The sequence below is a fragment of the Pyxicephalus adspersus genome, chromosome 8 (assembly GCF_032062135.1).
Source record: "Pyxicephalus adspersus chromosome 8, UCB_Pads_2.0, whole genome shotgun sequence".
Classification (NCBI taxonomy): domain Eukaryota; kingdom Metazoa; phylum Chordata; class Amphibia; order Anura; family Pyxicephalidae; genus Pyxicephalus; species Pyxicephalus adspersus.
In genome coordinates, this window is record NC_092865.1 from 49,184,782 (window position 1) to 49,211,462 (window position 26,681).

The 26,681-nt window shown below is 42.1% G+C and overlaps 2 protein-coding genes across 3 annotated transcripts in view; both read left to right on the plus strand.

The window, feature by feature from the left end:
* The first annotated feature begins 3,062 nt into the window (after nt 1-3,062).
* UROC1 (urocanate hydratase 1) lies at nt 3,063-19,059 on the plus strand. Its single transcript, XM_072420524.1, has 20 exons — nt 3,063-3,221; nt 4,916-5,046; nt 5,412-5,505; nt 6,218-6,277; nt 8,773-8,901; nt 8,988-9,049; nt 9,691-9,757; nt 9,853-9,996; nt 10,122-10,210; nt 10,780-10,846; nt 11,709-11,884; nt 12,488-12,585; nt 13,099-13,168; nt 14,953-15,074; nt 15,686-15,756; nt 16,057-16,155; nt 16,381-16,480; nt 17,304-17,385; nt 17,656-17,755; nt 18,716-19,059. The coding sequence occupies exons 1-20, from the start codon at nt 3,096-3,098 to the stop codon at nt 18,857-18,859; spliced, it is 2,031 nt and encodes a 676-aa protein (XP_072276625.1). The 5' UTR covers nt 3,063-3,095; the 3' UTR covers nt 18,860-19,059.
* A 3,620-nt stretch (nt 19,060-22,679) lies between these two features.
* Nucleotides 22,680-26,681, plus strand: part of ZXDC (ZXD family zinc finger C) — a 16,013-nt gene continuing 12,011 nt past the window's right edge. For both annotated transcript variants that reach the window (XM_072420525.1, XM_072420526.1), the window contains exon 1: nt 22,680-23,588. In XM_072420525.1, coding sequence (XP_072276626.1) covers nt 22,709-23,588 — 880 coding nt within the window. In that variant the 5' untranslated portion in view covers nt 22,680-22,708. The remainder of the gene's footprint in view (nt 23,589-26,681) is intronic.

Here is a 26,681-nt window from a genome sequence, read left to right on the forward strand (position 1 = left end):
GACAGCCTAATATCCAAGTATGTAACTGTGCAAATATCAGGTTTTTGCGAGTCTTAAAACTGTTTTTTCTTTTAGTGAGAAGCTGTGATGGCAGAGGCACAAGCAAAATTCATGTCGTTGGAGTTACGGGCCCTCATGAAGTTTTTGTTTCTCCAGGGAAAGTCAGCAAAGGACATTCACACTGAGATGTCACAAACACTGGGGGAGAAGTGTCCTTCCTACAGCACTGTCAAAGCCTGGATATCTCGTTTCAAGACTGGGCATTTCCTTGATGAAGATTAGCCCCGCAGTGGGCTCCCCCCAACCTCAAAGGACTGGCGAATATCCGCAAAAAAGATAGCCCAGATACTTGACATCTCACGGGAGCATGTTGGGTTTGTTATCACCACTATCCTAGACATGCACAAGCTTTCAGCCAAGTGGGTGCTGAAATGTTTGAACGGTGATCAGAAGAAGGAACGAGTTCAAGCATCCAAAGCTGTTTTGGCCCATTGTGAAGCTGCACAGGACTTTTTGGCTAGGTTAGTGACTGAAGATAAAGCCTGGCTCCACATCTATGATCCTAAAACCAAGGAACAGTCAATGGAATGGGGCCACAGCGGGTCCCTGCGGCCGAAGAAGTTCCGAACCCAGGAATCAGCCAAAAAAGTCATGGCGTCCGTTTTCTGGGACAAAGACGGTATTCTGTTGGTGGGCTACCTACCTTAGGGCTCTAGTATCACTGGACAATATTATGCTAACCTCCTGGACCAGCTGAAGGAGGAAATTAGGACGAAACGCTGGGGAAAGTTGACCAAAGGGATCCCTTTTGTGCAGGACAATGCACCTGCGCACACATCCAACGTTTTGGCTGCCAAATTGAACACCCTGGGTTTCCAATTGGTCCACTATCCCCCCTACTCACCTGACCTGGCCCCTTTGGACTATTATCTGTTCCCGAATTTGAAGAAACACCTGAAGGGGCAACGTTTTGAGGACATTTCTGACGTCAAGGATGCTGCTGAGAGCTGGTTTGTGGCCCAACCAAAGGACTTTTTTTTGAACGGTCAAGAAAAGCTGCAACTACGCTGTACCAAGTACATCAGTCTCAGGGGGGAATATGTTGAATAAAAGTGTTATTTCATAACTGTGACACTCTTCTTTCTGGGCAAAGCCAGGAACTTCTCAGCACCTTTCGAACAGGGTTCTCTCCTTCTCCTTTGTCATTGTATCTATCTCTCTTCTTTCTGGGCAAAGCCAGGAACTTGTCAGCACCCCCTCGTATTATTTATTAATTGTTATATCATTGTTATATTATCAATATTAATATATTATTATTTTGATTCATTTAACAACATTATTAATATTTATTTATATTATATAAAAATTATATTAGTTTTTATTAATATTACTAAGCTGTATCCATATAGCGCCAACATATTACGCAGTGCTGTACATTAAATAGGGGTTGTAAATGACAGATAGATATAATGACAAAGGAGGAGGAGAGGACCCTGATTAAAAGAGCTTACAATCTAAGAGGTGGGTATATGATATTACATAACAATTTTATTGTAACATGTCCTGATAATATATTATAATAACTTACCTAAACCACCCAATCATTTTAAATTTCATCAATCAAAAATCAACACTTATTATTGCAAGTTTTGTATGAATCTTCTGTAAATACAAATCCAGGCAAAAATGCAAAAGTTTGCTTCAGATGTAACCTTTCTGTTGTATATATGCAAATAGTGACTGCTTCACATAATTTCCCATCATCAGTGCAATCCAATCAGATTCCACTGCTGTGAGCAAGTTACAGTGGACAGAGGGGTAGGAGGAGAACAGAAAGAGTTCATCATTTCCTGTTGTTCTTTCATTGTCCAATCAGCAACCAGAGGGGGGGAGGGGGTTCTTGAGAAGCTGCGTTGCTGCAGGAGTCGGGATCTAGTCGCGGGGTCTGGTAGGGATATCTTGATCACAACTCTGCCTAAATAGAATTACAAATCTATGGGCAGTTCATACATTGACTACTTATGTATTAGGCTGCTTTCCCTGGGATCTGTTTATAAAACAGAGAATCTGATGAAATGTCCTGATGGAAATCAATTACTGCCATTGAAACATATGATTCCCGCAAGGGAATGTTTGAGGGAATGTCTGATTCACTCCATTGCACTACAGTGCTAGGTCATGTGACTTAAAGCAAACCTAGGGTGCTGATGTCAGGAGGATTCCTAAAGCAAACCTGAAGTCTAATTTTCTGATGGGTCCATTTTAAAAGCCAATACAACAGATGCTGTAGGAGAGGTTCCTCCACCCCCATCAACATGCCAATACATTTATTAAAGAACATATTTCCATTTGTGATTCTCTGGTAACTGGTGGGCGGGGCTAGCAGGGTGCTATACATGGCTTCCGGGAAAGAAGAAACCAGGGTAATGCCCTTATGTGATGCTGAGCTTTTATGACTCAAAAAATGTAAACCCAATGAATGAAAGACATGGGCCAATGATGGTCAGAAAGAGCTAGATGATTCTGGATGTCCCCCAGCCAGGAAATGAGGCAGGTGCAATCTGATTTGCTGCAGTAAGAAATTTCAGTTTGGCAGAGGAGCCAGTACAACTGTACATGACAGAAGGAGAGACTGGAGGGCAGATGAATGAAGGGGAGGCTAGAAGGGTAGATGTAATGAAGGGGAGGCTGGAGGGCAAATTTAATGAAGGGGAGGCAGATATATTAAAGAGGAGGCCGGGGGCAGACTTAAAAAAGGGAAGGTTTGAGGACAAATCGAAAAAAGTGGAGGTTGGAGGTAAGATTTATTGAAGGGGAGGCTGGAGGGCAGATAATGGATTGATAATTGTTACCCAAATGTCTCTAGCTGTCATATAAACTCTTTTACAAGTCAAATTGCATTTTTTCTGCCTGGCCCTTTAATAGTAGGAGCTGCACAGGATGCTCCCTCTGTCTGTGCAATGTTCAGGTAACACATTAATTTGGGAAGCTGCTCCAGCCAATCAGGAGGCAGATCTGTAGTGGGTGTATACTTTTTACCTGATAGGCACTCAGTTGTGTGTGTTCAACTGACCTGTCTGCTTCTCGCCTTCCTGATGCTAAGTCTCCAGGATCTGTGTGCTGGGTTGCCCCTTCACCCTCTGCCCCCCAAACGGGGAAGGGATAATGGGATACCCCATGCGCCAGTCCGTACACCCCAGCTGACTGCACGGGAGGAGAAGGTAAGCTTAGGTAACAGATAATATTTAGTAGATGCTGCAAAAATGGTAATGGGGCCATAAAAAAGTCCAAATTTTTAGATGTGTGTTGGATTATTTACACATTTACACATTTGATATATCAGCCGGAGCAATCTATTTTTATATTTGCAATATTATTTTATAATTGTTCTGATAAAAGGTATGTTCAGGCCTTACAGCGATCCCTTGCGGCTCCCAGCAGCACCTTGCCATCCGGTCAGTCACTCGCAATGCAGTTGGTCAAGGTGCTGCTGGGTGTCACTGGGAGCCGCGCAGGATCGCTTGATCCCAATGAAGGTCTGAACCCTAAAGAACCCGCATCTGTATGTTTGGCTGGCGGCTGTACTGATCAGTTCTGAAATGCCCACTGTGCCCTAATTCATTCTCTATGGGGCTCTTAGGGGTAAAAGCTGCATGTAGCATCTCCCCTAGGGCAGCCATTTGTTAGCATGTGGAAGGGGTAAGTAACCACAATGCAACCTCACCATCAGTCTGAACGCAGTCTGTTAATGCTGAAAAAGAAAAAAACTAAAAAAAGTCTATTTTGCACTGTCTACATATGGATGTGAATATTCTGTGTGCTGCATTTGCCAAAAGTTAATCTAGACATACTGGTAACTAATTAGAAGTTCAAAAAAATCATACAAATCTTGGTTTTCTGTCTACTGTTTTTGCCTCCAAAAGATCAATCAGAAAATGATCCAGAAGGGCTATTTTATCGATTGCACTCAGACCGAGGATCCGTAGCCAGTACGACATTTATAAATCGCCCCCTTCTTAGTGCGAGCATATTTGTTTTGTCTGAGTATTGTGTAAGCCTTTAACACCATTGATAACATGACAAGGTTATCCTGGTACACATCAGGTTAATGATTCTCTGTTCTTGTGTAACAGCTGCTTAGTAATTTGTAGATGTAAGATGTTTTTGGGTGTTTATCTGCACCTTGGGCACTAAAGATCTTTTTTGCTGTTGAAAAAGTGTAAGTAGCAATGTATTGGGATTGTTAAGGGTCATTTGTGCATTATATTACTATAATATATATAATCAATATGTTATATCTAAGGACTCTTAGATCCTCTAAAGCGTTTTAGTATTGGCTTGCCTTTTTCAGTGGAAGCCATAACACCCCTTGCCAGTGCACTTTATTGCAATACATCGGGCTTTAAAAGTGCAGCATCCAAAGAACACCTAGCCATAGTGGAAACCCAAATCTGTGTCCTATTGGAGAGACAGTAAGTAAAACTCTGTAAAATTGACCGCTGCGATTCTGGTCTGGGTGCTGCAGAGCATTAACTCGGGGAATCGGTGTAAGGCATTCGGTCTATGCCAGCCCTTGAAAAGGCGTGACGTGTGCCCAGTCAGACTAGGCACCTGGGGCACCCCAGAAAACGTGAGGATGAGGCCACCTGAATACATAGCCATACCTGGCACAGTGGCATTTATTGCAAGGCAGCAGGGGCCAGTGGCTCACCAGAGGGCCCCAAAAAAAAATAAACTGGACCACACTGGAAGTTTTTCCTTTGCTCCTGTGGGTCAGTCCAACTCTGCACATATATGTATCTGTTACATTTTTTTCTTGTAAAACTGTATTTGAGTAGTATTATGTAATCCGTTCATCCAATCATCAGTATTTATTGCACTGTCATTCTTGCCTTTTCTATTATTCACCTTTTAGGTTGCCTTGGAGAATGCGTTACGATATTTTCCCCCGGAACACCATGGAACGTTGGCTCCAGAATTTGTGGAAGAGCTGCGGAGTTTTGGACACATTTACATGTACCGCTTCTGCCCCAATATCCAAATGAGGTAATTCCCCTTATCCTTACAAAATAAACCCCTTTGCAGGACACAAATTACTATCAAATGTAATGTGAATTTAATGTGAATTTGGTGTTTTAAATGCCAATAAATGAACAGCTTTACCTGCCACATGCACACATGTGCATAATTCTGTTCAGTGTTGTAATCCAATCACCCCATTGTAGAATGCACAGCTTGGTGGCCTCCAGGGTAATTAGGAAGCACAGCTTGGTCAGGGACTTTCCCCTTAGTGCTGATTGGTCAGCAAAGGAGAAGCAGCACATGGCTTTCTCTTTATGACATCATTCTGAGTAATCCTGATTGCTTGTACAGGGCTACAGTTTATAATCCTCTATTGCAATATTTTTCAGGGCATATCCAATCTCAGAGTACCCATGCAAATCGATGAAAGCCGCAGCAATAATGCACATGATCATGAATAATTTGGATCCAGCCGTAGCTCAGGTGAAAATTAAATTTGCAATTTATATTCCCAAATCGGTAGCACTTTGGATGCCACGTTTATGTTCTCATTGTTCTACAATCATATCCAGAGACGAGCCAAGCACAACCACTCGGTACCAAATAAAAATCCTGTTTTCATCCAGCTTGTTGCAAAGAAGAACCCTATGCAGGAGCTCACCAATTGTATGGGAGCATCAGGTTTGATTGCAGAAATAAAGATTTCATACAGGGAGTTGTCTTAACCTCTGCAAAAGAGACCACTGCTATCAGAGAACAAAGGTCCTTTTTCTGCAGCATGGGGGATAGGCTTATCTACTTTAATTTTGCTTTCTTAGAAACACAAAATAGGACATTTACATACAAAATAAATAATGTTTACTGATTTAAATAGAAAGTTCAGTTGAGCTTTTAGGGCTCACAAAATGGGTTGAAAAAAATACCAAAAAAATAAGTGTTCTGGTCCTAGAAACCTGGATCTGTGGGTGTTTGTCATTTTGAAAGTATTGAAGCCCAATCACTAGCATGACAACAAGGAAACAGGCTTTTTATTACCAAAGGTCCTCCAAGGTGGACTTTTATTAACTTTATTCTGCATCTATCATTCCTGATATGTTATGATATGCAACAACTGTATCCTTTTTTTGACAAGCTGTTACTCTGCAATGCTATTGGTTAATCCTAGACACTATCTTTGTTTTCTGCTCTGTAACAGTTTCCTCAGGAGCTGGTGACCTATGGCGGGAACGGGCAGGTGTTCAGCAATTGGGCTCAGGTATGTGATATGTCTATTTCATACAATATTGTACACATGTGCAGCTTGCATCACAACACCCCATACATGGGAAGAGAGTAGTTTAGGGATAAATAATAAACATATGTATTTAAAAAAAATGCTCCATTTTATTGTCAAAATGTAACAATAAAAAGCAAACATTGCTAAACACTTATATTCATAAAAAAGTCCTTTTGCCCAAATTCAGGGTATACCATATCACATACTAGGTCAAATGAATCAACAGAACAAGTATTTTGTATTCTCTTTGTCAGATTCAGATGATGCGTTTCGCAAAGCATTTTGTTTCATGAGACCCAAACATCAAACAATTTTCATTCCATGTGCAATCTTCTAAAATCCTCCTAGTCAGGGACATCCAAGTATTTGTATATATTTTCCAGTGTAAAAAGGGGGAGACTAAGGTCACTAAAACATCCCTCTAAAGTTTACCTAATTGTGGTACACTGAATGGCTCCTTTATACTGGAAAGCAATCTTCAATAAAGTAGATTAGTAGTAGTATAGATACTGTCCAATGTCATATCAATCCTGCTTCCCCAAGGATTGTCAAAAGGAGTTTGTTTCACATATAAATAACACGTCCATCCATAAAGGCAGCTCTTTCACAATCTTTGCTTCTTTAAAAGATTTCTTTTTGAGGGTTTTGCCTTTTTTTGTCTATAAAATGAATCCTTTTTACCGCAAAACATATAAATAAATAATAAATAATAGTATAAAACGTGTAAAATTTTGTGGAATACAAGAATATCCTATTTCAGCTTTATTTTCCATGGTACTCCTGACACAGTGTGCTGTAGTGTCTCGTCATTCTGGTATTTTCAATACAAAAGATTTAAATGGGTCCCGGGCAATAAGTAAGCTCCCTCTATTCTGAGCCAGGTCTTTGCCAAAACTTGACCTTCATTAGCCTTTTTATAGGCTTTTATCTGCAAAAGAATAAAACAATTGAAAAAATTAGGGCAACAGCACAAAAAAACATCCAAAGAACAAGAAATAAACCCTAATTAGACCTTAAAGCAACAGCACACAAATAACAAATCAGCACAAGAACAACAAATTGAATGAAAATGAAATATATCAAATGTACCCAAAATAATTTCACATACTCTAAAAGAAGGTTAAAAAAATTCTTTAGTATGTGTAAAACACGGGTACACTGCAAGGAATGCAGGCAGTTTGCTTGTCACTGTCTTCTCATTAAAGATTCCCATGTTGATGTGCCAGGGTTCACCTTTTGTTATGGTCAGGTCGTTGGCTCATCAGTTGAGTCCTAATTATGGAAACAGAATGTGCCGCGTTGGGATTCCACGCATTTCTCTGTGTTTTACCTGGCATGAGCCGGCTGTTTGGTCCTCTGTGTCTGGTGGGAGTCTCTGGGATGACCGGGATAATTAAACCAGACCCACACTCCGGGTTGCAGCTTCATTTATAAAATACAACATCCGGGTGGGTAAGGGCAGCAGATTAAAGAACTACGGCTGTCTGGTATAATTAAGCAGCCCCTGCAGAGTTCCTGTTTTGGGTCAAATGAGCCAGAGGCATGTTGGGCAAATGAAGATGATGCAGAATTGCTACATGTCACATGACCTAATGGCGTGTTAAGTTACTAGACCCATTGGGTCTCAATGTTGTTCTGCATACTTACATAAATATACCTTAGGCCTTTTCACTCTATGGTATTTATTATAATCAGAAGTCATGTTCTTCCTTCTTTTGATTGCTAAATCTGCTTTCCAATAAGGGGCTAGAACAATATTTACCTCACAAGATTAAAGTGGACTGCCAAATTATAAACAAACAGATTAAAGTTATATTTTTGTTGCAATATTCATCTTCAATCCAAAGATTTCACCTGCAGTATTCTTTTCTGCCACTAGATGCCTTCAGTCTGATGGCCAGTATCATACAACTCTTTTTCCCTGAGTCCAGGTTATTCTAGACCTGTCTCCTGCCTGTGAATGGACAGTAAATTGAGGAGAACAACGATGAGATCATCTTGCTCATTTCTTCTATTTATCTATGCATTCAGCACATGAACTCATCAAGCCTGATTTAATAAAGCTCTCCAACACTGGAGAAGATAGACAATCATGGGAGAACCTGGGGTATCCAGCAATCCTGCAATGGATTTCCTAAATCATTTCCTTTTTGGCAAATGTTTTCCACCCAAGACTAGATCCATTCCAAGTTTGCTGGATCGCTCATGTTCTCCCATGATAGTTTATCTTTTCCAGTTTTAGAGAGCTTTGATAAATCAAGCCTATTGGCTCCTCCTACTGCTTCTTCTGCTCACATTACAGCCCTGCTATACTGGTACTAGAAGATCCCAATAACTCCTCAAATTTAGATGCACCAAAACAGGAATAGAGGGGCATCTGCTTTGGTGACAACTGTCTAAGAGGATTTCCTCGCTTTTAGAAGATCTTTTTGTGTCCTGAGATAGAAAGTGAAGTTTTTCCATGTTCTCCCTAGTTCTGGCTTGTGATGTATTACCTTGCTGAGATGACGGAAGATCAGACGCTGGTGATGTACAGTGGACATCCTCTTGGCCTTTTCCCTAGTCACCCCAGAGCTCCACGTGTAGTCATCACCAATGGCATGGTAAGTCACCACCTCCATATTGTATCTTTTTCACGTGATGCCTACTGGGCTTTGTTCTCATATTTTTTTTTCTATTTTATTTTTAGGTTATTCCAAACTACTCCACCCGGAATGATTACGACAAGATGTTCGCATTAGGTGTAACAATGTAAGAACAATACCTTGTTGTTCATTATACCCTCCAGCGCCCCCTTCAGTTTTGCATAGTTGTACTGCTCCAGGGCCTGATTTTTACATTTTGCTCCTCTATGCCAGCTAGCTTGTGCTGCCTCCAACCAATATAATAATTTGATGCCAATCAAAACACACCATGAAAGCTGTTCAAAAGGAAGAAAACATGGAGAGGAAGAGGGAGAAAGAAGGAGGCAGCAGAGAGAAAGAAGGGCAGAGATAGACATACAAGGGGAGAGGGGGAAGAGGAAGATGTAGAGAAAAAGGGGAATGAGAGGAGAAATGGAGAGAAAAGAATAATGCCTTCATTATATTTATCACTCTGCACTGTATGCAACCTTTGTGTATTCTCAGGGCAGACTTTCATGCAAGTGAAGTCCCCCCCCCCCCCCCCCCCCGCGCCACCAGACTATATACATGCATGCCAAGCAATTTTCAGATTCTTTACTAAAATACCTAATAACGTAATATTCATTGAGGGGTACAAATTTTAAGCACCGTATACAGTTCAGATTTCAGAGGAGGGCTCAGACCTTGCACAGCTGCCAATTTAAGGTGTAAATTACTGAACAACCTCCTCCTCAGAGTGCAACACAAAAATTGTATAAATCTCCACAGATACGGGCAAATGACTGCAGGAAGCTATTGCTATATTGGACCGCAGGGCATTGTGCATGGTACAGTGGTAAGTAGCCTATATGTAGCTTAAAAAGCTTTCTAGCCACCTGCTGACGTTTCTAAATCCTTAGTTGGGTTCATAATCTCTTCTGTTTCTCCCAGTTGACTGTATTAAACGCTGGACGGAGATACCTTGGCTTGGATGACTTATCCGGAAAGGTGTTTGTCACATCTGGACTCGGAGGGATGAGTGGCGCTCAGGCGAAGGCAGCGGCTATCGTGGGCTGCATAGGAGTCATAGCGGAGGTATCCACATATGAGTCCCTTATAAGGCATCCCTTATATGCGCCTTTCGTATTGCTATACTGACCATTTCCCAGCTCTGTTTCCCCATTCATGTGACTAAGTGCTGCTTTCTTTGATTCTCTTAGGTTGATAAAAATGCTCTGCTGAAGCGGCACAAGCAGGGTTGGCTGATGGAAGTTACAAATTCGCTAGATGAGTGTATTCAGAGGATCCGGTAAGAGGTGTTTGAGTAGAAAAATCATTGAATACACGTTGTACATAAATGTACCCTAAAGTATGCATTGGTAATGATTAAGGTATATATTCAAATAAAAACCGAAACCTTAAAATGCCATTAGAAAATGAATCTTGGTTTATACTTGGATGATACCCAGTGGCATGTCCTGGAACTGCATTTCAGAGCTGTCAAAGACAAGTTTAATCCTTTTACAAAAAGCTATAGAGTCCAAAGGGGAAGGGGTATATTTAGAAAAAAGATGCTGATCCTAAACACCTGGACAAAGATGGCACTGTCCTTCTTTTGAGGAAGCAGATGAAGGCATTGCCAGGAGACGCTTCATCATTATGGATACTTACTCAAACCCAGTCCCTCCAGCTTGGCCAGTGATTTTCTTTTCCCAAGTTGGATGTCATGTTGACCTTTGCTCCAAAGCCGAGTTTAGTGGAACTTCTTGGTTGGCTAAAAACGTGACTGAGCATCTGCCCACGCAGGAAAGTTCTGATGCTGAATATGCAACCTTATTCACTTCACTAACCAGATCTTATTGTTCATGTGTATTTCAGAAAAGCACGAAATAATAAGGAAACTCTAAGCCTGGGATATCATGGGAACGTTGTGGACCTCTGGCAAGTCTTTTCTCTACGTAATGTGATGAAGGAGGGGATGTTGGCTGTGCTCTGCATGATCATTATAACCACATGTGAGATAGCATCGGTGCGAGTGCCAGGCGGCTGTCTGTTGCCAATTATGGAGCGGTGTCACATGATGAGTTGTCACCGGAGATGAGATGAAATTTTCCTGACAATGTGCAGTGTGACTCAGTTTTTCCTTGTGATCGCCGGCATCTGTAATGGTTTGGTATTATTGGCAAAAAATCTGTTGTGAATAAAATCTCCTAAATGGTTTCCTATTGTAGAGGAACATACATTGGCACCATTGTACTGAGTATGAAGGGAAGATTTTCCCACATATCTAGATCAACTTTTCTCAACCTTTACAAGGTCTTCAAGGATACCATTTAATAATTGCTATATCCACAGCTCACAGTATAGTATGTTAGTGTGATGGTTAGTGGGAAGAATTCCTCTTATATTGCTGGTCAGTGGGAAGAATGTCTCCCTTACGGAGAGCCAAAAAGATCATTGGTGTCACTTAAACTGACCTGAGAGGTACAAACTGCTCATTGCTCAAAGAACCCCCAGTGACCTTTTGGTTGATCAACCCTGATCTAGAAAGAAAGATCCTTGTATGTTTTGGTGGAAAATCTAGAACAGGTGAAAGACATTGTTCTAGGAATATTTGGGAACAGTAATGTGATGGTGATACAACAACTAGCTTGGCTGAATATACAGCGGTCGGTCAGCCAGTTCATGCCCCGGCTGATTGAAATCTGTATAGTTAACCTTATTATAATAATATATTGTTAATGTAAAATTGTGTGTGTGTAATATATATTAATTATAATTTTTTTTTTTTCTTACTTTGCAGGGAGAGGCTTGTGGAAGAATACGAGAGGACTGGCGAGCTGCTGGTAGACCTGGGATCTGATCAAACATCCTGCCACAACCCATTCAGCGGTGGATATTACCCAGTACAGCTTTCTTTCCAAGATGCAAACACAATGCTATTCACTGATCCTCAAACCTTCCGCCAACATGTACAGGAGAGGTAAGAAGGGTCAACCTTGCCTTGTTAATGATAAAAATGCTGAATATGGCACTTTTTTTCTCAGGTTCACAAGTTTTTATGCCCTTTTTTTGGCAGCATTAGATAATAAAGTGACATGCATCAAACTCGCTGATGGTTGTGTTTTGTTAAACTCAGATTGGGGTGAATAACTTAAGATAAAAGATTTAAAAAAAAAAATCACATGATATTTATGGGTTAACTAAAGATAGAGAAGCTTGCTTAGACGCTCCCTTTGTCTTATTCTTTTCCCTTTTTTGCAAAGGACTTCTATGGTGACTTCTGATTGAGAAATTATATTTTGTTGTGTGTGTGTGTGTGTGTGTGTGTGTGTGTGTGCTGTTTTTATCCATTAAATCTGTACCTGTCTATTCTTTTATAAATACATCTGTATTTGCATGCAAGGTATGCACTATCACTATCCACCTATTGGTTTGCTTACCATTGCAATAAATTTATGGGATAAATTGCAAGATGCTGCCATAGATTATTTGGGGCAGCTGTAGTTTGATTAGAAGTAATTACTGTGATTATTTCATACAGTACATACTCCTTGTATAACATGCTGAATTGTTTTTCTTGCAGCCTAAGAAGGCAGATAGCAGCCATCAACAAGCTATCCGATAACGGGATGTTCTTCTGGGATTACGGAAATGCTTTTCTTTTGGAGGCTAAGAGAGCAGGTAATGAGAAAATAGAATATATGCAGCCAATAGGATTGGGAGTCTAATATATTTTGTATCTTTCTAAGATGAAACATGTTGAATGACTTTTCTTCTTTAGTGGCAATCAGGCAATTGTAGATTATTGGATGGCTCCTCCTATTTCTCATTGTCCGGTGAAGTCAAGGTCTACATATATAATATGTGGGTGCTCCCAACCTACCAGAAGTCATAGCATCCTGTTCACTTATCAGTTACAATGTTCCCAGCACTGTCTGTGGATGACAAAACACCTCCATGTTATTTAGAGGGAGAAGTGTTCTGTAGTCCTAGGATAGTTTCTGTTTTAGGATGACTCCGCTGCTCCTCTGTAGAGGATGTTGTCACCCCAGCACAGGAAGTATGTTACTGATTGGCTCACCAAGCAGAGTTCAAGAAACTTTTCTAAAACATAATGTGTCCACCATATACAAAGGTCTGTAGGCTGCAGTTTATTATATTTGTTCTAACTGAAGTCATTTTATCCCTGAACAGGTGCTGATGTGGATAAGAAAGGAGATGATTCAGTATTCAAATATCCGTCCTATGTGCAGCATATCATGGGGTGAGCGCTCACATGATGGGGGTTATTGATGAAAGGGACGGCATCCAATGTCCTTGTACTGTATGATATCAAATATTCATTCAAGTTAATCTCAGATTCCCATCAGTGGCATCATTGAGTCATTTTCCCTGAATCTTGGATGCCTCCAGTCTTCTGGAGTAGTGGAGGATGTTTGTAAGTCTGCCATTCCTGCTTGTACCTTCTCCCCCGTTTACACAATCTTCTGGGTGTCACCTTTGCTCCTTGCCCCTGGCATCAGGGTTATGTGATGCCATGGCAGAAATATGTCAGGAGGACACAGAAGATCTTGGTGTGAGGTGCAGGTGGGATTGAGGGAGAGGTAAATCCCTACAGATATGCTACAATTCTAGCTTTTTTTGGAGGGGGGGGGGGGACTACGGGCCATTACTGATGGTGTGACCAGTGTTGGATTTATACTATTTACTCCCCCTAATCTGGCCAGCTTGTGTGCCCCCCCCCCCCCCCAGAAAATGACACTGACACACACCATGGAAGCTATTGCATGCATACCAAAGGGTGAGAGAGAGTGGAGAGGGAAGAATAGAAAGGACAGGTAGGGAAGGAGAGGGGATAGAGACAGGGGAAATTGAGAGAGCGGTGGGGAAGAGAGAACAAGACATAGAAGGGGAGAGAGAGAAGAGAAAGAGAGAGAGCTAAAGGCAGAGGGGAAAGAGAGAAAGTGGGGAGAAAGAGAGAGAGCTAAAGGCAGAGGGGAGAGAGAGAAAGTGGGGAGAAAGAGAGAGAGCTAAAGGCAGAGGGGAGAGAGAGAAAGTGGGGAGAAAGAGAGAGAGCTAAAGGCAGAGGGGAGAGAGAAAGTGGGGGGAAAAAGAATAGGAGGGGCAGAGAGAAGGAAGTAGGATAGATAGTGGGATAGATGATAGGGCAAAGAGCGAGCAAGAGAAAAATGGGGATTTTAGGAAGAAGAGAGAGGAAGCATGGAATGTAGAGACAAGCGAGATACCTTCATATAAATGTCACCCTTCACAGATCCCTGCATTGTATGTAACCTTGGTTTAATCACTTTCACATTGTGCTTTGTTGCTGTAGAGCTGGTCAACAAGCAGCAGTGGGTTCTAGTTGTACTTGGAAATGTTGTAATGCTTTACACCCCAAGCCATGGCATTGTGAGAAATCCATCCCTGGCTGTAACTGGGAGCACTATGGAGGCCATGGATGTCACTATAAAAAGTGTCACGGACAGCACTATAACAGGGAGCACTATAGAGTGGGGAACCAACTGATGGTACTATAACAGGCTCATGCAATTTTATGTAAAGCCTTTTTTTGGCATCATTCAAAATAGCAATGCCCCTTGAGCATTATACAACAACTCCCCTTTTAAGGATCTCACAAGATTCTGGGCACCAATGAACTTCCCTGGTTCACTTTATAGCCCCCTGAAAACAAACTTGCACTGTTCAATAATGATAAAGGAGCTGGTGTTTCCCATTAGGAACATGAGGACAGTTTGCAGTACCAGGTTTCACCTCGAGTGGCGATGTTTCTAGAAGTTCATTGACAGTGACTTTATTCTAAAAATCACACAGGTCCCCCATTTCCTCAGCCCTGAGCACATATTTAGGCAATGAAGAATCTGCGGTTTATGGCTCCAAGTTAGGATGTATTTTTGCCTGTGGCTGCTAAGCAATGATGAGTGTCTCCCCCAGATGAAATGAAATACTGAGCATGTTGGCCAGGATTAATCAGTGAGGAATCTCAAACATCTGCTAATTAAAGTTTCTGTTTTTGTTTCTCTGCTTTAGAGACATCTTTTCCCTGGGTTTTGGGCCATTCCGATGGGTGTGTACATCTGCTGAGCCGTCTGACCTCGCTGCCACGGATGACATTGCAGCCACTGTGCTGGAGGATATTATTTCACGGGGAGGTAATGTCTACCCTCTATCAAAGTGACAAATGAGTGGATGGATATGGGATTATATAGACAAAACCAACAGTCAGGTCCATTGTCACAGTATGACAAACCGAGCAATAACCCCACCAGTGCCACTTCCCCCAGAAAGGCAGGGATGAGGGACACTGGAATGCTGCCCATTTGGTGCCCTCACTTGCTTTTTGACCAGGGCCCCATTTTAAAATTCACAATAATTATTGAACAAGTGGATGGAAAATCCACTCACCTTCATCGTACATTTAGAAGAACACCGCAGCGCCACTGAAACTCCACAACGGGAATCTGCTCACATATCTGCTGGAGTCCTTATGGGTTGTGGGCACTCTGACGTCTGTTTCCTGTGGACTTCACAGGGTGTAGAACTTGGAACTGTTGCGGTGCTGGACATAGTGTGCCACTGAATGAGGACCCCGGACCCTCCTCAGCCAACAGGGACCCTAAGTCAGTTAAATAGGGGTGGAGGGGGGAGCTTAAGTCAGTTCTGCACAGGTGCCCACTATTGGCTGTGTCCACCACTGAACTGTTGTCATGATTTTATTCATCTGATGTCTAGAAATGATGAGGAGGCATTCTTCTCTCCTTAGTCAGTGATCCAGTCCAGAAGCAATATGGAGACAACATTCGATGGATCCGGGAAGCTGGAAAACATCAATTGGTACCTAAATCTCTTTATCTTTTTTTGTTAAAAAAATAAATGCAGAAAAGTATTAGTTCAGGAAGCAATGCCATGGCCAATTGTGGCACTTGGTTTCTTTTCTCCCCCTATATAGCAGGATGGGGCCCAGATGATAATGTCTGTTTAGGACTGCATACAGTAACTGATATCATTGATCCGTAATAGTACCGGGTAATTAAAATCTGGAGCCCATTTATGACCTTCCCAGCAAAGAAATTTAGAAAATAAGTTCAGCTCATGTGACTCTGAATTCACCTTCTATTTTTTTTTATTCTTCAGGTTGTTGGCTCACAAGCTAGAATTTTGTATTCTGATCAGAGAGGAAGAGTTGCCATTGCTGTTGCCATCAACAAAGCTGTAGCAACTGGCCAAGTCAAGGTAATGTGGGATAAAGTCAAGGAATTTGGGAATATCAGTTTAAAAACCATCTACAATTTAACCTTTTTTTTACATATTCATGAAAAATCCTTGAATTCTGCTAATCCCCATCCTGAAACCAAAGTGCATTAAATACAACAACCCTGAGAAATGTGGAAGAGGAAGGGGGTCTGTGCTGATGCATTTTACCAGATTGGATATTTGTTTTCTATGTATCTCTTCTAGGCTCCAGTGGTTATCAGCCGGGATCACCATGATGTCAGTGGGACAGATAGTCCGTACAGAGAAACTTCAAACATATATGATGGCTCCGCCTTCTGTGCAGGTTTTTATGATTTTTGACATTTGTGTGTATAGATGGGAATGATCAGAGATGACATTATGATGCCCTTGGTGCACCTCATTTAAAATTCTTATTTGTTTTAAAGCATTATGTATATGCAGAATATAATTTCCAGACCAAGAAATAAGAGTAAGATGGTTCCATGTCTTTTAAAGTATAAAGATATGGAGATGTATAATAAAGGGGAGTGACCACTGTCTAGCATTGAACATTTGGGCATCTTCTGCAACCTGGCAGTTGGAGGTTTGGGAACCGCTATAACAAAATCCTGCAGGAAATAGCTGAAGTTTTTTTCTAAGGGTCTCTGTCAAAATTAGGTTTGATAGGTTTAATGAAATATTTATAAGGTTTTTGGTCTATTTTTTTACCCTCATAAATGTTCTTTGTTTTGTATATATTAAATACACCACAAAGGATTCCCAGAGCACTAAGGGATATTCTAAGTCTTAGCGAAGTGATTGCGGTTTGCCATTTGGCTGGCTTTGTTAGAATTAAACTTTTGGTGGAGTATAGTGACATGACACCAATCACTCTGGCCTCCTAAATGTGTATTAAAGTTTTTTTTTTTTAACTTTAGCTCTGAAGCATAGCGACTTTTTTAAAATAAATTCCTTAATGGCCTCAAAAAATATAAATCCAATTATTGGAAGCTCCTGCACAAAGGAAGTTTTTCACACTGGATCACTGCACAGATTTTAAAGAAATACACAAAGCACACTAAGACTTAAATAATACATGTTTCCTGTACCTGGATAAAATGTTCTTTTTGCAGAGTACTGCTTAAGGTTCGTTTTCTGTCTTGTAGATATGGCTGTTCAGAACTTTGTGGGAGATGCCTTCCGTGGAGCCACATGGGTAGCCCTACATAATGGTGGAGGTGTTGGCTGGTGAGTGAGTGATACAGCTATGATTTTACTAAAAAAAATACTTTGTGTTTAAGGACACAATGTGCACTGCCTGATTTTATACATGTAAAAATACAATTGTATAAATTTAAAAAATTACATCAATCTGCAATTCACATTTATTTGAATTTGAAAAGTATACAGCAAATTCTATTTTCCATTGATGAGTAATGCCTTTGCTCTGTGTAAAACCAAACTTGTCCTGCTTCTTTTTTAGGGTCAAACCAAGTTTTTCTTTTTTTTTCTTTTTAGGGGTGAGGTAATTAATGGAGGTTTTGGCCTGGTGCTGGATGGATCCCCAGAGGCTGAACACAATGCTAAAATGATGCTGAGTTGGGATGTGTCCAATGGGGTAAGTGTGTTTGTTCTAGAACAAAATTGTAGCATATGAAATCACAACTCTCATTATACTGGATTGGTAGGAGGCCCAGGGAACTAGATTTTGGAAATGGTAGCCAATGTTATTTATTCTGAATTTGATTCACTAGGTTGTTAACTGTGAAAGCTCTGCCAACACAAAAAGCAGCCAGAAGGCAAAGTATTAGTCATCAGTATTTATTATTGATGGGCTCTCTGCTGCTTATCCCTTCCTAATTTCTGACTTGCCATGCTATTTTCTCCACTGTATCTGCTTAAGGGTGGAAATCCTGTTAGAGGCAGAGTTTACATTTCTTGTGTCAGAACTGTCTCCTGATTATTGCAGATCTGATAGCTGGTGTGATAATAAGGAAGCAGCACATACATGAATCCACAAGAAAAATGATTGACAAGCAGGGAGATCCTTACACTGCATGCCCTTGGTTACCGTTTCCTCTCCACCAAGGAGAACAATGAGCAGCAGAGTAGTGGATTCTCCAAATCTCACTCTAAATCTTCTGAATCAGAGCAGTCAGAGGCAGCAGTGCATTATCTCACATTGCAGATCTACGGTTAAAAGGATACAGCAATTACTATTTCTAGATGTTCCCTATACCACAGCAAATTTTCAGTATTTTTTTTAGTTCAGTTCCACTTTAAAGGTAAATATTTTAGACTAAGGAAGTACAAAACAAGTGCTTTTGCAAAGCAAGGTTAATACATTTTCCTGGAAAGGGTAACATGACTGGTCTTCTTCATTTACCATGTCGTCTTCTTCTGTGGCACTGTGTGTAATGTTTTAATTTCACATTCTTTCATTTAAAGATTGCAGTTTCTTGGCTGTGCCTGAGAATTTTATCCAGAAAACTAGCAGATGTTTGCGAAATTACACTAGTTGCCTGTCCAAGCCTGTGGACCTAGTGGTTTATTTTATATTGTAAATTTTTTTCACCAGGTGGCAAGGCGTTGTTGGTCTGGCAACAAAAATGCTTATGACACCATCATCCAAACCATGGAAGAGGATCGTAGATTGAGAGTCACACTTCCATACATCGTGAAGGACATCAGTGTCATAGACCAGGCTTTGGCTGAACCTTGACCTCCTTGCCTGTAGTCCCTTGAATTTCCATTAACCAATGAAATCCATCTCTCGCACCTCTGGGTCCTTCGATCAGCACCTGCCCGCCAATCTGCGTCTGTCTTTTCTGTCTGCCTGACTGATCGATCTTCAATGGTCATTAGGCCCCTTTCTTTTTTGAGCATTTTGAATAAAAATCAGCCAATACTGTTGCAAAATAACGTCACCTGATTAAAAAAAATGTTTTATTTGTGTCATTTAAATCCGCATAACCCTACCTATTGAAAACAAATTTCAGTTTGCATTGTATCTGAAGTTAATATTTTTTTCTTTTCTCAATTTTGGTTGGTGTTAGGACCCCATTTCAGGATTTGGTACTCATTTACTACTAGTCACAGCTTCTTTTTGTCCAGTTGTCACTTTTATAGGGGCTGAAAGGTTTAAGTTGTCTCTGTAACAAAATGAGGAAATCCTAAAAAAATGGAAATTTTCATCCTGCTGGAGAGATGCTCTTCCTGTTCCAGCAGCACTTGGTTGTCATCCAGGGGCCAGCAATGAGTAATATTCCTAAAGCTGCTCTTCTTTCTCAGCCAACAGCACCTTACAGGCTCAATCCTGGGGCCCCTTGGTTGCCAATTTGTTGCAAAGACAGAAAAACGTTCCAGCTGCACATTGCAGAGCCACAAAGTTTCTAAACTTTTTTTTTTTGTTTTATCGATTTACAAAAACACCTGCCAGGCCTGACTGAACACAATGCTATTCACTCCTTTGAGCTTAGGCACAGTGGTTAGCAATCCTTTTAATGTTCTACCCTCAATCATAGTGAATACAGGGATCAAAATGGCCAGCAATATGAGGCATTCCTCCCATTGACCACCACCCTATTGTACTGTGAGCTGTGGCTATAGCAAATATAGAAGGGGTTCCCTGAAGACCTGAAAGTTATTTCAAGGGTTCGCCCATGTTAAAAGGTTGGGAAAGGCTGCTTTATGCCAACAATCATGGCTTGATGTGGCCCGGCATGGCTGTTGGGCTAGAAGCATGAACTACAAAGCTGCCTGAATTGGTATAAAACAATTTCCACATACCAGATAATGACAACCAAGATGGAATATAGTAAAACAAATGATGGCTGTTACAGGATCATATAGCTACATGAGCAGATTGTTGTCACAGGTGCAGCCAACATGCATTCTGCTGCAGCTGCTTTTGCATTCCCTAGACTTGTATGGGGTAAGATTGGTTCCAAAGTGAACACCAGCCTGTAGATACTCTACATGACACCTAATTTCTATTCCATGATTAAAGAGAATTGTGTCTTTGATATTTGCTAGATGGCCCAATGCTATTTTGTAGATGGCAGCAAATGCTGACTCATGGGTGGGACATCAGAAGAAGTGAATCCAGCTTCAGCCCTCTAATCTACTAAACGGTTTCTTATTTTGGGTGTTTCCTAATGAACACTTCTAGCTTTGGTAAAAAAACAGCTTTCCTCCCATCCTCATGAGACTTTCCTCTAGTATCGAGAAATGCATCCAAAAATGTATGGTCCAATTAGGGATACAGAGCCACAGCACCATCTAGTGATGGAGAAAGAAATAACATCTTCAAACCAAATAATTCAGAATCAATTCAAAAGGATTTGAAAGCGCAGTATTCACCCCAAAAACGTTTTTAAGCTGGGTGGGAGGAAGCTGTAGCTGGGTTTCAGCCCCTGTATTGTGACCCAACTTTTTAGAAAGCAGCCGGGTGGTTGCTAAAAAGTGTTGGGTGGTACGTCCTGCTGAAAGGGGCTGGGGAGAACCCTGAACTAATATTTTACTGGCCTTTTAGTCATCTTCTGCCAGCCACTCTGGTTTTCTGTGACTATAACTGATGAATCCTGCAGCCTCTTGAGATACACATGGCACATGTAATTCTTAATGCAACATTTGATCACACGCATTTGCAGAGCATCAGCAAGGGGCCTTCTAATGAATCAAGATCTGGTGCATGCCGAACAAAATAAGGGACCCAGTCATATCATTTATTGGAAGGCTCCTGGATGCCAGGTTGCCCAGTCTTGCACAAACCAAGGGTGTGCATTGCCATCTCATCATAAAGCAAAAATATGGCAGCATGGGGCTGGAGAAAAATAGAAATCGCAGCATTAGCTGGGGAATTACTTAATACATCATGCTGTTTCCAAAGAAAAACACAAAGCATGTTAAATGCAAATGCGGCATCTGAACCGTAATGTACAACACTTAGTTTGGCAACCTATGATTTAATGAGCATTCCAAATTCAAACACCCAATGATAACTGTACATTTTGTTAATTTATCTAAATGTGTTTTTCATATGTAGGGGACTGCCTTTTTCTTTCTGCTAGCTGAGTTGTAACTTTGTAAAATGCAAATAAAGTTGTTGAAGTGTTTCCTGCCCCTGATAGTGGCCTTAGAAACCCCACCAGGATTTAGGAAATGCAGGAAGTACAGGGGCAGATATGAGAACATGTGCTCAGCCAGGGTAGGTGCCTGCATCCCTTCCAGAACACACTGACTGCGGTGTCTGTGTGTGTGCAGTATTATATTACCCTCTGTATTATTGGGGTATATGTGATATTTTATCAGAGATTATTGTTTATGGATTGTAAATATTGTTATTACTGTTTTGAGATATAAAGCTTACAAATACTCCAACCTGTGTGTTCATTTAGCTACAATGGTAATGTATGCTGGGTGTAGTGGTTCCTCGGGTGCTGTTTTATATAACTGGTATTAATTCTGGTTAATGTCCCAGGAAGGGAGCCCCTCTGCTAACAGAGACCCTGTCCTGGGTGGAGGTGCTGCCAACTTTATTAGTATCTTCACTCTTCCACATAGTGAAGATCCAGGGTCCTCTCTGTTATCTACAGGTTAGCGCCATAGCCTGGTTTGTGGGGGTCATTTACATGACCCCCCTCTCCCCATAACAGGGCTACACATATAAGCTGAATAGAATCCTTATTGACCTCATGACATGTGGCTATCGAAAAGGAGATTTCAGCTCAGTTTGGGGGTGATTTGCAGTGACTTCCTGTTGTGTCTTCCATGCAGGAAGTGACTGCTACAGGACTCAGAAAGCAAAGAAACTTAGCAGGGGTTTTAACCGTGCCCTACTCTATGAAAAACCAAAATAATTTGGGGGTAGAAAAGTTCCACTTTTACATTTGTATGATCAGGCAGGTCAATAACACAACTTATCTTCCTGATTGTTCTGGGTTTTATGACGACAAAACTGAGGTGCACATGTACACCATCAACTTTAGTTGCCAAGGAAACCCAGCAATTCCTATTTCCTTTGCGTGTGTGTAATCTTGACACAGCCAATAAAACGGCCAAAAGCAGAAGAATAGCAGGAAAATGGTGGCAGTGGTGATGGAATGCAAACCGAGTTGGTCTCATTTAGTTCCACTTTAAGGGCCAACTTACATCTTTGCAGTGTGTTATGCAATCCATAAAAGGTCCATAAAAACATAAAATTCTATTTTATGAACACAAGGTCCTCATGTAGCAGGACATAACTTGTTTCCACTTATGTGAAGCCAATAGTACCAATTAACTTTTACACCTTATCCCTATCACAGCTCTTTGGTTGTCATAGGCAACACCTTCACTCTTTAATGTCTGTGCTGCCCATAGAAACTAAAGAGAGTTAATTTCTCTTGCATCCTTGTTTGGTTGTCATGGATATTTCCTAAGCACTGCGCCAGGGTTCAGAAAAATAGTCCCTGCTGCCTGTTTCCTGGCAACGCGGAAGGATTCAGGGTGACGATTCAGTCAGATAGGTAGACATCGCTTCCCTTCTCCGTCTCCCTCCGCGCGCACTTGATGCTACAGGGACACCAAGATGGAAATCCAGGGGCCGGCGGCGGGGCAGCAACACCAAGATGGCGGCCCGGGGCTTTTGGTCCCTTGCGACGCTGCTGAGGATGAGGAAGAGGCCCCCCCACCGGCACAGCCCGTCTATATGGTGGTTAGCCTCGGAGAGCCCCCCCGGCCTAGCCCGGCCCCGGAGCAGGGGCTGCCGGGTTACGTCACCGTCCGGCTAGAGAATGGCTTGCTGAGCTTGGAGAACTGCGACGCCTCCGGGGCTAGGCCGCAGCTCCGGACTGGCAGTAACAGCGCGCCGGCCACCCCCAGCCACAACTGGGCAGAGGAGGAGGAAGAAGAACAGGAGCCGTGTGGCAGCGGCCCAGGCTCCCAGGCCGGCTTCTCAGACCCCCTGGAGGATGTGGACATGGTGCTAAAGGACGAGCAGGTCGCCGGCTTCCTGGTGGAGGATATTGGGGAGCTACAGGTGAATTTAGGGGAGGCCCTGGACTTGGCCCGGAAGGGGGTCCTTCTGGTCTTCCGCTGCCCCGAGCCCGGCTGTGCCAAGGCCTTTGACCGCAAGCAGCAGCTTAAAGTTCACCTGCTGACCCACACCGAGGAGCATCGGCCATACAAGTGCCAGATAGACGACTGCGGCTGGACCTTCACCACACTCTACAGGCTCAGACGCCACCTTCAGTCCCACGACAAGCAGCGACCTTTCACCTGCGAGGTGCCGGGCTGCAGCAAACGCTTCACCACTGCCTACAACCTCAAAGGGCACCTCAAGGCCCACGAGCAAGAGAACCTGTTCCGCTGCGAGTCTTGCGGGAAGTCCTTTCCCACAGCACCCAAACTTGGTGCTCACCGACGGACTCACTTCAAGCCTGAGAGACCTTACAAGTGTGAATTTGAGGGTACGTGCTGCGAACAGGGGGTGTAGGGTACCCCGCCATTGCTTGGCTTCCAGGAGAGATGTCATTGGCGGACTAGAGAGTGGCAGACAGGTCAAGGCGGTGGTTCAGTGCACTGAAAATATTGACCAGTGACCTTTTTAGCATGGGGAACCCCTGTATTAACTTTCAGGGAACCCCAGCTATAATTACTATATCCACAGCTCACAGTGCATTAGCTAGCATGGGGTCTATAGGAGAAATGCCTCTTACATTGCTGCCCATTGTGAAGAATGTCACCCTTACATATAGCCAAAAAGATCATTGGTGTCACTTAAAATGACTTGAGAGGCACAAATTGCTCAAGGAACCCCTAGCAACCCTGGTTGGGAAGCTGCTTTATACCCTGTATTTACACCACTGATCTTTTTGACTATCTGTAAGGGTCATTCTTCCCCAATGGCCAGCAATGTGGGAGACATCAGTGTTCTAAGAACCCCAGCCCCTTTTAGCCGGCTGCACCACCCAGTACTATTCAGTAACCAGCTTGTTGATTTGTTGTAACCAGCTTGTTGCTGAATAGTTGGGTCACAATACAGGGGCTGCCACTTGCCTACAATTTCATCCCACCCAGCTTAAAATAATTTCTGGCTTGAGCACTGAGACATTCTTCCTACTGACAACCACACTATTGTACTGTGAGCTGTGGGTATAGTAACTATAGAAGGGGTTCCTCGAAGACCTGAAAGTTATTTTAAGGGTTCCCCCATGTTAAAAAGGTAGAGAGACTCTATAGCATTCACAGAAAAAATACAGGTTCTCTTGAAAGCTAACCTCTCACTACTTAATGGTATTTGCCTTGCTTTCTAATATTCTCAGGTCTGGATATTGGTGAGCACATAGAAGCTTACAGGGGGTAATGTCATTTTCCCTGCCCCCTTGTGACTGTGCTTGGACTGGACAATTACCCCATCCCCCTTAGGCCTGATCATAGCAGGTGTTTCCAAAGGTGACCATGACAAATAGTGCAGTATGGCTGAAGGCATGTGTTAGATAAGCTCTTCTGGGCAAGGTCATCTCCTGCTGTGTGACTGTCATTTGCATCCCCCCATCTAATAATATTATATTTAAAATTAATATGGGTTTTGAAGGAAAACATTTTTGCCAATGGTCAAGTAACAAGTTTCCTTTAGGTCTGCAACATATTACTCAGTGCTGTACATTAAATAGGGGTTGAAAATGACAGATACTGACAGTGACACAGGCGGAGGGAGGGGACCCTGCCCAGAAGATCTTACAATCTCAGAGCTGTTCTCAGAGATTTATTGGCTCCTAGAGTCCATGTTTATTCTTCTCATTAGTGCTTCTAAAGAAGCCCAAGGCTGAATATTATGTCATTTCTCTTGTATCCGGGACGTTTTGGGAAGGGACCAATAAAGGTGCCATTATGTTTAATGCATAATTAATTAAACCTGAATTACTTGAAGTGAATTTACACCTAGATTATTAAGTCACTGGCTGGTGAAACAAGTGGCTTTTTAATCAAGTGCAGTAGGAAACAAACAGGAGTTAAAGGTTACTTATAGTAACCACAAACTATAAGTAAACTTTTATAACTCTTTGTAAACAAACATTCTAACTGGAAAAAATGAGTAGTAGCAAGGTGGAAGGTTTGGTTCAATGCACAGTCTGCCATATGTATGCACAAATGGAGCAACAGCTCCTAGGTGAATACCGCTGAGATAGATGTGAGCAAGTTGCCCTTCTGGTATGTTGCATTGGAGAGCTGGAGAGGCGCATTGCAACACTGAAATCACTGGGTCACCTTGAGAGGGGTCTCCTGCTCACTGAGCAGGCAGTTAATGGCTTAGATGTGGAGGGTGGAGAGGTTAATCGGGATGAGCATGTAGGGAGTTGGGTTAATGTAACTAGAGGGAGTAGTAGGGGCCCCCAGAAAAGGAAAGCCAGCCCTGTTTTGAGCACCCCAGCATGTTTGCAAAGTTATGTGAAGATGTGTAGGTGGTAGACCCAGTGGTGGCAACTCTAGATGTTATTGCTAGCCCTAACAGCCAGCAGAGCAATCCATCTAGTAGTGGGAGGGAAACACAGGCAAGAAAAGACAATTGGTTGTGATAGGGGATTCTATCATCAGGAGGACGGATAGAATAGTTTGTCGCCCGGATCCCTTCAACGGAATGGTTTTCTGTCTCCCTGGTGCCAGGGTTCGGCATGTGGCGGACTGAGTGGACAGATTACTTGGAGGAGCTGGACAGGACCCAGCTGTCTTGGTCCATGTTGGAACCAATGACAATATAGATGGAAGATGGAGGATCCTTTAAAATCAGTTGAGGGAACTAGGTTTCAAGTTGAAGAAAAGGACATCCATGGCTATGTTCTCTGGAATATTGCCTGTGCCATGTGCAACACAGGAAAGACAAAGGGAGCTTAGGCAGCTAAAAGCATAACCTAGGTCCCGGTACAAAAGGGAAAGGTTTGGGTTCATAGAGCACTGAGCTGACTTTTCATTGGGGTACAACCTGTATGCCAGAGATGGTGTGCACCTAAATGAAAGGAGGTCTGCTGTGCTAGGGGAAAGATTTAGGGGAATAGTGGAGGAATATTTAAACTAAGACAGAAGGGGTGGGAAAGTTAAGGTGGCAGAAAGGTTAGTCGGGTCAGACACTAGTGGAGGGTGGATTGGATTGGGGATAGTTGGGAGGGTTATGGATAAATGTATGGGGCTTCCCATACATTTCCCAAAAATATATTCCAATGGGTAATAAGGTTTAAGAGGCTAACATTAAAACCTATGTGGCTTACAGCTGATGTTAAAAAAGCCATAAGGAACAAAAAAGGGCATTCCAAAAATATAAAAATTAAGGATCACTTCATTATTTGAAAACTTTAAAGAATATAACAAAAAATGTAAAAGGAGATAAAATGTGCAAAATGTCAAAATGAAAGACAGATTGCAAAAGAAAGTAAGGCAAACCCAAAATTTTTTTTTAAATGTATTAATAGAAAAAAAATCAGATCTGAGCATGTAGGCCCCTTAAATGATGTCGCTGGGTTGGTAACTGGGGATAAAGACAAGGCAGATTTACGAAACACTTTTTT